General features: G+C 38.1%; 1 protein-coding gene across 1 annotated transcript in view; it reads right to left on the reverse strand.

Moving 5' to 3' along the window:
• Positions 1–13390, reverse strand: part of COL4A3 (collagen type IV alpha 3 chain) — a gene marked incomplete at its 5' end in the record, with an annotated part of 57867 nt that overhangs the window by 25627 nt on the left and 18850 nt on the right. Inside the window, 16 exons of the mRNA XM_083869051.1 lie at positions 1022–1092; positions 1464–1559; positions 2301–2393; positions 2596–2760; positions 3103–3138; positions 3502–3589; positions 4266–4307; positions 4651–4704; positions 6073–6117; positions 8423–8479; positions 8734–8796; positions 9939–10016; positions 11433–11474; positions 11586–11621; positions 12103–12165; positions 13084–13161. Coding sequence (XP_083725177.1) covers positions 1022–1092; positions 1464–1559; positions 2301–2393; positions 2596–2760; positions 3103–3138; positions 3502–3589; positions 4266–4307; positions 4651–4704; positions 6073–6117; positions 8423–8479; positions 8734–8796; positions 9939–10016; positions 11433–11474; positions 11586–11621; positions 12103–12165; positions 13084–13161 — 1107 coding nt within the window. The remainder of the gene's footprint in view (positions 1–1021; positions 1093–1463; positions 1560–2300; positions 2394–2595; positions 2761–3102; positions 3139–3501; positions 3590–4265; positions 4308–4650; positions 4705–6072; positions 6118–8422; positions 8480–8733; positions 8797–9938; positions 10017–11432; positions 11475–11585; positions 11622–12102; positions 12166–13083; positions 13162–13390) is intronic.

Below are 13390 nucleotides of genomic sequence, written 5' to 3' on the forward strand. Positions count from 1 at the left end.
TTGTCTGTTCTTCTTCTCCTGTCTTTACTTCTTTTGACAAGACTATCATTTCATTTGTGCTACTACAAACAGTAATAATGTAGCATAATTTAATGGGTAAGATCATGGCACAAAAAGAAGGACTTGAAGACCTAGTCAGAGATTTCTCCTCCACATGGCAATATTTCCCCAGGGCTACTCCAAGTGCCATAGCTGCTTCTGTTCAGAGTTAGCTTACCTCTCCCTTCTCTCCTCCACAGGTTACATAGAGGTACACTATCCCAGCTGAAAGCACACTGGGCCCTAGTGATCTTGGGCTCATGAACTCTCAGGGGTCTCCTGGCAAACCCTGTTAGCAGACTCATTCTTCATCTGTACAGCAACCACCACAACAAATACTTGTGCATGGTTTTTTATTAGACAGCACTGGCTGTACTTCCCCATAAATGATTACTACTACAGGGACAAGTTAGCACAACCAAATTACATGTGTGTGGCAGCAGGTGGCAGACTTCCCCCTTCACAACATTTCCCAGGAGGGAGTGTCCTTTGCACCCCTGAAAGAGGGTGTGATGAGACAAAGGTTTCTCTGCACAGTGGGTGCTTTAGCAACTCCTGAGTATGCTGGAAACAAGTGAAGTAGGAAGTCTGATAAAGGTCACAGCACAAAAGAAAAAATCTACATACGCTTTACAGCCACTGCCATGATTATTGAATTATATAAAGGAACTACAGACCACCCATACCAAACAGAACAAGCAGTCTCAGCACCACAAAATGCAGCACGGGTTAATCACAGAGGTATTTATTTACCTGTCTCACTGCCTGGGCTAACTTGCTGCATGGAGCAACCAGGCTTATGTAAAGCTGTGTGAGTCATACATCACATTCTCTGCCTTGCCTCCCATGCTGATACATTCATTACTACAGGAAAAAACCTGTTGAGATCACCCAGTATGACACTGCATGTAACACTAGACATGAGATTTCTCTGAAACAATTCTTGTGGAATCTGAATGTTAATCTGAAAAACCAGTCTTACTTGAGCCCCTGAAAACCCTGGTGTTCCTGGAGAACCTGGAGAACCTTTTGGACCTGTTGTTCCTTCTCCACCTGCAAAAGAAACTAATATTTTGTAACAGTAATACAGTTATATTTTGTAAAGAAAAATGAAAACAAGGACATGGACTTTGACAAGCTCCAATAACTGCACCCAGCATTCAATGTTTCTGTTGTTATATTGACTACTCATCATAGACTGAGCTGGCTTCAGGCTCCACCTAAAGCCTATCAACACTGTGAACTCTCATCTTCTAGGGCTTGTGCTCGTATCAGCAGAGGGAGCTGCAGCAGGCTCTCACACTCACCACCACCTCAGGGCTAGTTCAAGGACTGCAGGCTGCAGACATGCCCACACCTGATTCTCATGCTAAAAGCACAATCATTTGCACTCCTACTATCCTGTTAGGAACAAGATAATTTACCAGGCATGCCGTCCTGACCACGAGGCCCAGGAGAACCAGGAAGGCCAGGCATTCCCGGAACGTAGCTACAGTCAGTACACACACCAGCATCATCACCTACCATGAAAAGAAATCATTAGTTGCTCCATAGCAAGTACTTTTCAAGCTTAACTAATGCGCAACTTAGTTTGTTATAGCTAACACTTTTTGGCCAGGAGTGGCAGAATCATGGCCTTAATTTCATTGGAAGATCACTTCCAACACAGTACTAAATTACCTGTGGTCAGAAAGTCAGTCTGAACTGAGTACAATCAATTGAAAGGTCAGGAACATTTGATTTGAAACTCTTGACTTTTTCAAGTCAAATTTTAGCAAATAATTTGGATAAAGTGACTCTACTAATAAGCCAAATTCTCTCAAAAGAAGTCAGGGACATATGCTTCCAACTAACAGAGCTCTGTAACATTCAGGGTCATTCTAATGAGCAAACAAAGGGCAAAGAGATTCAGCAGCTCCTGTGGGTGGAACTTGCAGATTTTTTCAGAGATGAACTGTGAGCAAGAAGATAACAACAGGAGAGTACAAAGCCCTGCCAAACTGTAGTAACTGTTTGTTCCAGTAAAGATCTACACCCTGCCACAGTTCTGTACAACTGGTATGCAGCACTTGCACATCATTGCTCTTTTAGTTGAGGAAAGGGGAGGAAGATATCTCACTATCCCTAATGAATGTTCTTAAAACTCTGAGCTCAGCAAATGATTTAAGAGGTAAATTAAATTTAAACAAAATCTAATGAGGATCCATGAAGATTACAGGATTGTACCATCTATTTCTGAGTGACAGTTATCTGAAACTGACCTCTCATGCCAGTATCTCCTGGAGGTCCTGGGGGTCCTGTACACCCTGGCTCTCCAGGAAGTCCTGGTAGGCCAGTTCCAAATGTTACTCTACCTGTTAATGAAATGAGTATGGCATCATTACATCACAGATTATTCAGACAATTCTCTACTTCCTAAGGGAGAAAAAAGTTGCAGGGATGAGCTCAAAACAGTGTTCTGATCTTTTTGGATCCCTTCCAACTTGAGATATTCAACAATTCATTTAAAAGAGAGAGCTACCTGGAAAAATCCAAAACACCTGCAACTAGAAGTACCTGGTTCTCCTGGAGGACCTGGTAATCCAACAGAACCAGGCCTGCCAGTAATACCAGGCAGTCCTGGAGGGCCTACAATACACAAGCCAGCTTGTCCTTTCTCTCCTTTTGTTCCTTTTGTCCCAGGAAATCCTGGGGGACCTCTGAGACCAGGTCTTGACACACCTAACCAAAGGGGAAAAAATACAAAAACGGGGTTAAAGAAGAAATGGCATTTCAAAGCTAAGTAAGTACTCAATAGGATGAGTGACAGAGAAACACACCAAGTTCATCCCACAAATCTTTTTTATCTTGAAATATATTAATCAAAATGGGAATCTACAGACATTTTAAAATTATTTTTAACCTAATTACGTGACCCATCAGAGCTCTTGGGTGACAATATTTTACAATATTTTAGCACTTAGAGATACTTTTTAAGTCTTAAATATTAAAGAAATTAATATTTGACAAAGCTGATTCAGTGCAACAGACAGGAAGAACAATGTATTTTACTATTGAATATACCTGGTCTACCAGCAACTCCAGGAGGACCCTGTGGCCCTGCAAAAGCAAGATATTAAAAACTTGAGTTAAACCACTCTGTACTCTACAAAGTCACTATTCAATAGCATTGAATACAAACTTTGGTCTTTTGCATTTTAAGCTTAAAAGTTAAAATAAGAACTTGGTTTTGCCTGAGTAGGCATCTACCACTTATGCAACTGTTGCATACTGGCAATTATTTGTAAGGGTAAATAATGCTATAAATCAAAGTCTCAGGATACATTTCAAGTCAGCAATTAGATGTGAGTTTAGGAAATATTCTTGCAAAGGCAGAAGAAGGTTGCTCAAAATGTAGTCTGCAATAAGCCCTTTGAGTGGACTGTTCTTGCCACAGGATTGTAGTTTTGATGTCCCACTCACCAGGCATGCCACGTTGACCTTTTGGTCCCGGAGGTCCAGGTGGTCCTTCATCCCCTTTTTCACCAGGCACATAATCGTAATACTCCGTCTCAAGAGAAAGGTGGTAAGAGAGTCACAAGAATGAAGAGAGAAGCACAGTACCTCCCACTGAATCTCACTTATAATTTTGATGTTCTGACACCACAAGAGCTTACTAACTACAAGCAACCAAAAACAAAATCATAGCTGTTATTAGCAGCAGTGTTTTTTTAGAACTCTGTCAATATTGCAAGCACTTCAGCTTTTTACAAAGCTATTTCTTCTAAACAATTCAGGCAGAAGGTTTCTATTAGGTGCACATGGGGCCTATAGGAAAGCCACTAGGGAGACAGCATGACTAGACAGGGAAATTGTACTTATACCAACTCTTGCTTTTTTTAAAAGGTGTTCTTAGGATTTTAAAATTAAGGCCCCCTGTTCTGGAAGTGATTAGAAATTGGTTTAAACATTAACTCCTGTGAATTTTTGTAACTCTTCTTTGGCAGTCCAATCTCCTGCCAAAATTGCTGAATCTAGGTGAGGTCTAACCAGGCACAGATACTGTATACAATTCCAGGTGAAGGAAGATCTGATCCGTGTGAGAATCCCAGCAATATTTGTACTTTGCAAAAGCAATGCCTGATTAGAGCATCACAGGACATCCATTGTTGCCTCATGCAAACAATTTGGATTATTATTATTCTAATGGTTTAGAAAAATGATACATGAAGGTAATTTACACTTACTCGACCACAAGCTCCAGGTGGTCCAGGGTTTCCTTTCATCCCCTTCATCAGAGAACAGAGATGGGTTTGTTTATTGAAAACAATATATGGAATGACATTTACCCACTGTTACTTCAGTACATTGCTCAAAACATTAAAGAAAACAACCGTTCCTGACCAGTCCTTCACCACCCCATCTCTGTTCCCTACACAAATAGATGGACACCAGCTCAAACACATGGTTTGTTTCAGTTGATCCATTCCCTATTCCATGATACCTTTACTTGTCATCTCTTAGGCCAAGTGAAGCATATTATATACACAGTGATAAATAAAATTATGTAATAATCCCCAAACACAGCTTATCCTCATCCTCAAAAGCAATAACAAAACCATTGGACAATACCTTAGCTCCTTGCCTTCCAGGCAGTCCTGGCTCACCCTGTTCACCCTTTTGTCCCTGCAGGTGACAGTACACAATTTTATAAGGATTAATTTTTTTGCACTGACAACAGTAAGATTTAAAATGTAAAGCTTTAATCTTTCATGGTGATGGTAAAGTGAATGCAACTTGCTCAGGAGAAGAAACTGCAGTGAAAGACCCAGTTTGAGGTACAGCTCCACGTCTGTGGGAAAAGCTGCAGGTGTCCTGTCCAAACGGGACGGGAATGTGCTGCATTTATTACAGCACATTCCAGCATTCCCAAGGGGAAGCTGCTCTGCATGGCACAGAGTCTCTGACCTGTTTTCCCTCTGCAAACTATTTCTGAAGGGGAGAAATGGGACACAATGCAAGACTCTCCCATTCAACACCCTCCTCCAGAACTTGCTCAGTCTGCAGGATGGTGCTGATCTCAAGAGGTGTCAGCAGTACCAGGAAGGAAAACAGGGCAGACTAAGGCTTTCTGCAAGTGGATACAGGCAAGGGAGAGGGACTTGGAGGCCTGTGCAGTTGAATGCACTGCTAGTGAGTAAAGCTGAAATGGGAACAGAGCAATATCATGTCTTTGTCATGACAGAAAATTTTCTTTCTGTTAGCTGAGGCAGTAGAGCTTTGTGGCCTGTCATTCAGTGTTCTTTGTCAGACTGGAATGTGTTTAGGCTTCCTGTGAAGGACGTTTTAGCAGGACAAAGATGTTATAGTAAGATACATGTGCAATGGGCTATTCTGACAGTAAGAATTTTGGTAAGATATTTATAAGCTCACTGAGACTCTAGTGATGTGAAAGTAGAGATGAAGTAAAAAGAACTGAGATATAACCAATTGAATACAGTATTTCAAACACATTTGAACAGCTTCAACTTTTAATTTAGCAAACAAATGTAATGTTGGCAAAATGACAGTTTAATAGCTACCAGTCATCTTGTTCCAGCCATGACCCTGACAATAACTTTTCTTCATAAAACAATCTCTTTGATCCCAGTGAATAAAAACTATTCATTTCTCTTCTCAATTTATGTTAAAGGGAAGGTACAACTCTTTGGCAAAAATTTCAGTGTGACTAACCAGAAAAAAACTCAGTAGAATTAATTTTGCTTTACTTGGAGTGTGTCTCAAACTCATGAGACAGTCAGTAGCAAGCAACAAGGTCCTTTTATTTGACATAGAACCAACGGCATCTATGAACTGAGCCTCTGTCTCCTGCACATAAATCTGTGAGGACATGGCATGTTCCAAGGCCAGCTGCATGAAGGAAATGTTTCAGTGTATGCAAATCAACATTTTGAAACACATTCCACAATGAGAGAAAAGCTGTGACAGGAAGATAGAATTGTTATAAACAGATCACTATCACTTAGGAAATATTTAGAAGACTTCCTTCATTACCGGTAAGCCAGGTGGACCTGGGGCACCTTCTTTTCCAGGCTTCCCCTACAAAGGAAAAATGTAAAATAAAATTAAAAAATTAAAGGGAAGATATTGCAGTCAAAGGGCATAGCAACTCAATGCTGTGCACTTAACTGTAAGCTGCAGAAAGCCATTAAGGTTATTTTAAAGTATTCATTAATCATAACTAAAGTTCATAAAACTCTACAGAACAAGTATAAGATATTCCATTGACATTCCTCCTCCTGTGAAGGATTATTTGAGCCAGATTCCAACAGTATAAAGTGCCATGCAAGTGCAGAAAGCTTGGTGAAAAATCAGGCTCTTGCAGAAACAAGACAAATGATAAAACAATACAGCAGCAAGCAGCCCTTCCCATGGTGAGCTTGGAAGGTCACTGAAGGAAAACTCTCTGAAACCCCATTTCCTGTATGGGACAACTTGAGGAGAAATTACTTCATGAAAATGAATAGGTAGTGCACTTCAAAGGTATCTGAAGCAGGGCAGTAGATGGAAAAGTAAAAACAGGAGACAGAATGCCAGAGGTATCTACTGCTTTCCATGGCCCATTTGGCAGCATCTGCTGGGGTCCTGTATCTTGTGTGACAACAAACAATTGTTTGAGCAATTCATAACAGTAAAATAAGGAGACAAAGGGAAGGGAGGCAAAGGGGAGAAATGGGGAGAGAAAGAGAACGAAATGAAGTGAAATCATGATCATATGGATACCTTACTTTCCACCTTGAAGGCAGAAATGAGGAAAAGCTGGTTCATTAAAATCCACAGAAGGAAGGCAGTGAAAAGACAAAAGGAGGGTGAGGGGAGATTAAAAACTCAGAACAGGGAAAAAAGGATGGTTTAGATTTTTTTTCCTACAGAATAAATTAATGAAATTTAAAATAATTTTGAAAAGACCAGATCATGAATTTGAATGTAAGCAGCAGAAAAAACAGGAAAAGGTGTCAGAACTTAAAATATAAGAAGGAGAATGATGGCCCCACAAGCTCAAAACTCACTTGAACAAAATAGTATTTTTTCCCTAGAATGCAAAATCCACTGCAATTTGATATTTTGCACTCACTGATGTAATTTCAATTGCAAAGAAATGTTTGGTTTTCTTTTTAGAACAGTTAGTCAATCAATGTCTTAACAATATGTCCTTAGCATTCTCCAAGATCAATACACAAAAAAAGTAAGGGTGCTTTCCAGTTCCTCCACAAGGAAGAGTTGATTAAGAAGAGTTCTAAGAAAATACTGCAAGGACAAGGCTTTTGAGAACAGAAGACAATGTGGAAGAAACACAGAAGATGGAGGGCTAATGACACACACTGGAAAGCAAAAACTTCTAGAACTTTACACTAGTAACACAAATTGAAGTTTTCATTCTGCATAGGAATAATAAAAATAACCATCAAGTTGCTCTCTGACATCATCGTTACAGCACCATACAACTGAAGAAAGAACAAACCTCAGGTAGTACCAGGATCTTATCTTGCTATCTTTCCTTGTGGAAGAAAATGTATTACAGCCCCAAGAAGTATGAGAAAAGTTTCAAAAATATACACATTTGGACTGAATGAAATATTTAATTCTTGAAAAATAATACTTTTAAAATTATTTTTTGAAAAATATTTTTCTTAGTATTGCTTTCATAATGTATTCAAAATCTGTATTCAGAAATTGTCACAAAACGTTCTGATATTTTGAACTATTTTAGAGTTCTCCACTGATTATTCATCATTATTTGTTATGATTAGTAGTTTTAGTTACTAAGACCTTGCATCTGTCACTGATTAGTTTTTATCTGAAAGTCTGAAAGGCATTTGAATGAAAGTAATAGCTTTCCATTAATTATCTTCCCCCAAAAAATATAATCAGGTAAACTGTATTTTAATATGCATGTTTTTTTAAATAAATATTTTCTCATATATTATGCTGTTGATGGAGTAACTCTTAGGCAACTTTCTTCATGTCTCCACACAGCTGCTGGTTGAACATACCAATTTGAGTCTGTGCCTTAAGTAAGCCTGGTGTTTTCTCTTCTACTTATACCCTTGCACTATAAAGCCAGTACATGTCTAGCTGAGCACTTTTTAATTAAGTTTCAACAGGAGAACCTTTAGGAAAAAAAATAGAAGTGTACTCACAATCAACTCACCTTCACTCCAAGTACTCATGTAAGTACAGTCACTTGACTTCCAACTCTTGTCTAGTTCACTGCAGGAAAGAGCCTTTAAATCTAATCAAATTTGCTCTGAGTAGCAGTGAGACAAAAACTGGACAGCAAAACTATTTCAAAACTGTTTTTCAAAAAGGACTAACACATATGTCTTCAACTGTTTGCACACACCTCTGCTCCTGGTTCTCCTCGGTCCCCCTTTTCACTTTGAGAATCACCAACTGGCCCCTGGAACAAAACCACACTGAGGATACTCATGGTTTGAAACTCACATTTTATAAGTTAAATATATATTTATAATATTTTATCTTAAAAAATACAGTTGGAATGCTATTAATAGGTTTTTTATTCTATTCATTAGTTCTATTCTTGTCAGTAAAGGTTGAAATAATTAGTGTAAATACTGGTCTTTAAAGCAGAGCATTTATTAGGTGATGCTGCCTGAGCATCTGGATTTAAGGGTTTTACTTCTGGTCACTTACTGTAAACCCCATTGGCCCTGGGGGTCCTCTTGATCCTTTTTCTCCTTTTTCTCCTTTCAAGTCCTATAACACAGAAAAGAAGAGCTTACTGTAGTGTCTGGAATTTTTCTATGGTTACCATTACAGTCTGGTTCTACAAATGGGAAATCCTTATGTCACCAGCAAGATTTTTTGAGCAGAGATGGTTCTACTCAACTGACTAAGAAACAGAAACTTCACATCAGTGCTCCTGCCTAAGTCAGTGATGTTTGAAAAAGAAACTGTTTCTGCACATTTCAGAATAGAGCTAGGTCAAAGCAACCCGTGATTGTATGCAAAGGGACTGCAGTAAATATCCCCTCAAATGGCAACAAGAAACCAGCAAAAAACCCAAATAAACCTTAATTCCTTCACTGGAGCTAGTTACTCTCAAAATAATTGCAGTGGCTACCTACAGCATCCTGGTCTCTGTGGGTGCAAGATTAGATTATACTGGAGTGTAGCACCACTGGGTCCTAGAGTCACTGTAAAGCCAAATTTTATGGACTGTCTAATTATTACCCAGTTAGACTCATGCTCCAAACTATTTATGTAAGGAGTTTTGAGAGGTTTCTAAAGTGTATCTATCAACTACTGCTGTTTAATTTCTATATAAGGATATAATGAAAAAAATTTAATTCACAAAGCAATACTTACAGCTGAATCTGCCAATTTCCTTCCATATTTATTCTATTATTCCATATTCCAAAACTTTCCATGATTACTCATTTTCAGTAAAATTAGTAAGAAAATGAACTACAAAATGTACATGAACATACTGTAAGCTTTTGTGAAACTCTGGTAGCTCAGAGCCTGACATTCTCAGTGCCAAGGCCCAGAGGTCAACTGAGCTGTGGCTTTGATAGCCATCAGAACATCTATGTGGATTTGCTGAGGCAGAAGTGATTCATCTTCATGTACTCAGAGATCCCCAGCAGGTGGGGTGCTGGTAAGCAAGAATCATTGGCATGTGCAGATGTGCAGGTGAGCACACACAGCTCACACTGCACACACAGCTGGCTCCACACATACACTCTAAGAGAGCTTAGAATCCAATTAAGCAAGTCTGAGAAATGTTAGGATGGGTAAAAGGAAATGTTATCAGAGCAGTGAAGAAGAAAACATCCTCCCAAAGTAAAACATAGTCAGATGGCTGATCTGAATGTGATGTTTAACAATTTAACTACCGTCATGTTGTCTGGTCCAGTCAATGTCACAATAACAGTTCCTGGGGGCCCAGGGGGTCCAGTTAGCCCAGTGTCACCCTTCAAAGAAAAAACAATAATAGAGCAAATTATAAGCAGTGTGTTTTTGTTACTTCAAATTACTACTGCTATAACTTCTGATATTGTGAAAATTCTTCTGTCATTACACTCAGCCATTAATCCATTTAACACTTCCCTTTGCCTTTGCTTGCTATTTATATTACAGTAAAAAAAGATATATGGAAGATTTAACCTTTCCCTAGCTGATTAATATAAAAATGAATATGCTGATTTCTGTTAAAGTTTCTAGAAACAATTTAGAATCTTAATCCTGTTTGTTTGTTACATAGCTGTTTTCACTCTAAATCAAGGAAAAATATCTCCTTGACTACAATATTTCTCTCTAAATTGTGTCAATCAGTAAATTACATGAACTGTCTTTGGTGACATCCTTCAAACTGCAGTCTGGGTATTCCAGGGAGATCACAGAATCATGGTGCTAACAGACAAAACAAGCTTCCATGTGTCCTTAACTGACAAAATTAGTAGTGAAGTGCACTTTTCCATTAAAGATCTTTCAGAGCTGGGAAAGTCCTCAATGTGATCTTTCTTGTGGAGCTCAACAAAACAATATCCACAGTTTCCAGTGATTTTAAGCCTGTGGAATGCTTTTGCACAAATTTGCAGCAAAATAGCCAAGAATGTGTTGCCCTTTAGTAAGAAATCAAGATGTTCCATAGCTGTTTCATACCTGAGCTACTACTAATGAAAAATGAGGTCTATAGGCTATTTTTTTTTTCCCAAGAAACTCCTAGCACATTCTTGGTAGTGCTTACAAGGTTTAAACCAATCAAAGCAGCAACTGTGCAGGTCAATCAGCAGAACTGTGAGATGCCCTGATTTCTTGCAAGGGTATTCAGACTGACTACACTGCTCCTGCAGCTGCAGGCTGGGTGCTGAGGGACAATGTGGGCATTTGCAGTAATTCCTGGCTTAAGGTTACATGGAATACAAAGTAAGAACAGGAAAGACAATTAATCCAGTTTTTATTCAAAATCTGGAGTTTTTCTCCCATTACATGGGCTGACACTGAAAATGCATTGGCCAGAAGTTGTGAGACTACAAGTGCTACAAATGCTATATATTTACCAAGGTTTATGTACTTAGATGAGTATTTAGGAGCACTACACTAATTATATATATTAATTTAATGCTATGTGTTAGCAAATATTAATTACCGGCTTCTCTTCAATGTCTAAGCTTCTGTCTAGACATTTATATCATTGGCTCTTATGTGAAAACATTTTGACCTTAGCATTGCCATGTTTCCATTTTTCAACAAAAGACTCCCACATATATAATGAAAATCTGCATTTCACAGTGCTTACTTCCCCAAACATTTCACCACAGCATATCAGAAAATGCAGAAAACAGATACAAAACTTATAAAATGTTTAAAGCTTCTTATGAAATTACCTTTCTTCCTTTGGCTCCTATTACTTTCAGTCCCATAAGACCCTGAAAAGAAATCCCCTAATGTTATTTATTTATTTTACAAACACTTAAACATGGGTTAATTTATGTTACACATAACAGAAGTTTTCATTTTTATTACCAATCTGAGACTACCTTAGGTCCAGGAAGTCCTGGCTTCCCTGGCATGCCCTAGAAAAAGAAAAAAAATCCTCAGCTAAAAAAACTCATCATCTTTTTCTCTGATATAGGTGTTTTGAAGTACCCAACTTTCACAGAACTTATATCCTATTTTTACTCTTTTCTTCCACCTTTACAACTGCAAGTCGTTGCCAGTGGGTAACAGATTGTTTACACAGTCTTGCTGTAAACACATACATCTATCAATGTTATGCATATTAGTATTTAGAGTGAATTAATGGGTAGTCATTCGAAAATTAAAATTTATGCCTACATGGACAAGGGATGCTTCTGAGAATATAGAAATTATCATGCATAAAAATAATCAGAATAAACTGAAAAAAAATCAGATGTGTGCAGAAAAACATAGTTTTCACATACACGTGTCTAGACCTCAAATAAGTCTGGGACAGTCAAGTACTTGTATTTGTTAATTGCACAGGGTTTAGGGAAAATCAAAGGTCAAAGTAACAAGTGAGACATAAATTCATACTAAAGGTCCTGGAGGGCCCTGTGGTCCACGTTCCCCAGGATATCCTTGAGCACCCTGGGCACCCTGTATATTAAAAAAGAAACAGGAATAAATCTCCTGGCAAGATTATCAGCAAAACACAGCACTAAATTCAAAGAACTGAATAAGAAACAGAGGAGCAGCTCTGCTTCTGAATTTCCTTTTACTATCTCAGAAGAAGACAGAAGTATAATTCCTTCCCACTGCTTTATTGTTTGTCATGTTTTGAAACACAAAAACCCGTCTGTTCTAAAACTAAACTAGCCAAGTGAGGATGTAAGTCCTCTGAGAAGTGTGGATTCACAATCCATATGGTCCTATTAATACCGCTAATAAGCCTTCAATCCTTCAAATATTCTATGCAATAAAATCTATACTTTAAAGCTTTTTTCCCAAAGAAATGGAAAATTAAACATTTTTATTTTCTTTTAAGTTTAATGCTCTCTGTTTATTCCAATAGTCAGAAGAAATGTCAGTCCCGCCTTCTCCTGTTAATGTTCATTCTTGAAATATGGACCATTCTGTCCTTTCTTAGTAGTCTAGAAGCTGAGCTGGTCTAACCTGTTCAGTCTTAACTTCAATGGGAATTTTAGCAGTTGGATTAGATGGCCATTATATGTCCCTTCCAACTGAACTATTCTATTCTATTCTATTCTATTCTATTCTATTCTATTCTATTCTATTCTATATGTGTAGGGGTAAACTCATAGATCTGTGACCAGTTTTTCTCCATACCTCAAGTACTTTTTTTCTGCAATCTAGCTTGCAAACTGACTGGTTCTGTATTATAAATCAGTGACACAATAGTAAAAAATACTCTATCTATATTAAATAAATAATACACTTAAATTAGGCAAAATACAAAATAATTTTAATACATACTCATGTTATATATAATGTACTTATACATATTAATGTGTATTTTCATACATATCTATCTCACCACCCCTTATTTTGAGTTACCTGGAGACCAGGCATTCCTGGTAATCCAGGATCACCTTTTGCACCATACTCTTGGCTATATCCCTCTGCAGGGCTCCCCTGGACAATTAGATAAAAAAGAAACATTAAAAAGTTATGCTGTAGAACTCTGTGGTGCAACAAATCTTCTTCAGTTTGTAGGGAAAAAAGCAACATCAGAATTGCATAATGATGGAAACTGTCCACTACAGATAGTTCTACCTCTAAAAAAGATTTTATGAAACCAAATATACATTTTGCAGGCCTTCCAGTTTTCTGTTAGGAACAGTCTTTTCAGATCTACCCACGT

The sequence above is a fragment of the Zosterops lateralis genome, assembly GCF_965231275.1.
Source record: "Zosterops lateralis genome assembly, chromosome: 10".
NCBI lineage: Eukaryota > Metazoa > Chordata > Aves > Passeriformes > Zosteropidae > Zosterops > Zosterops lateralis.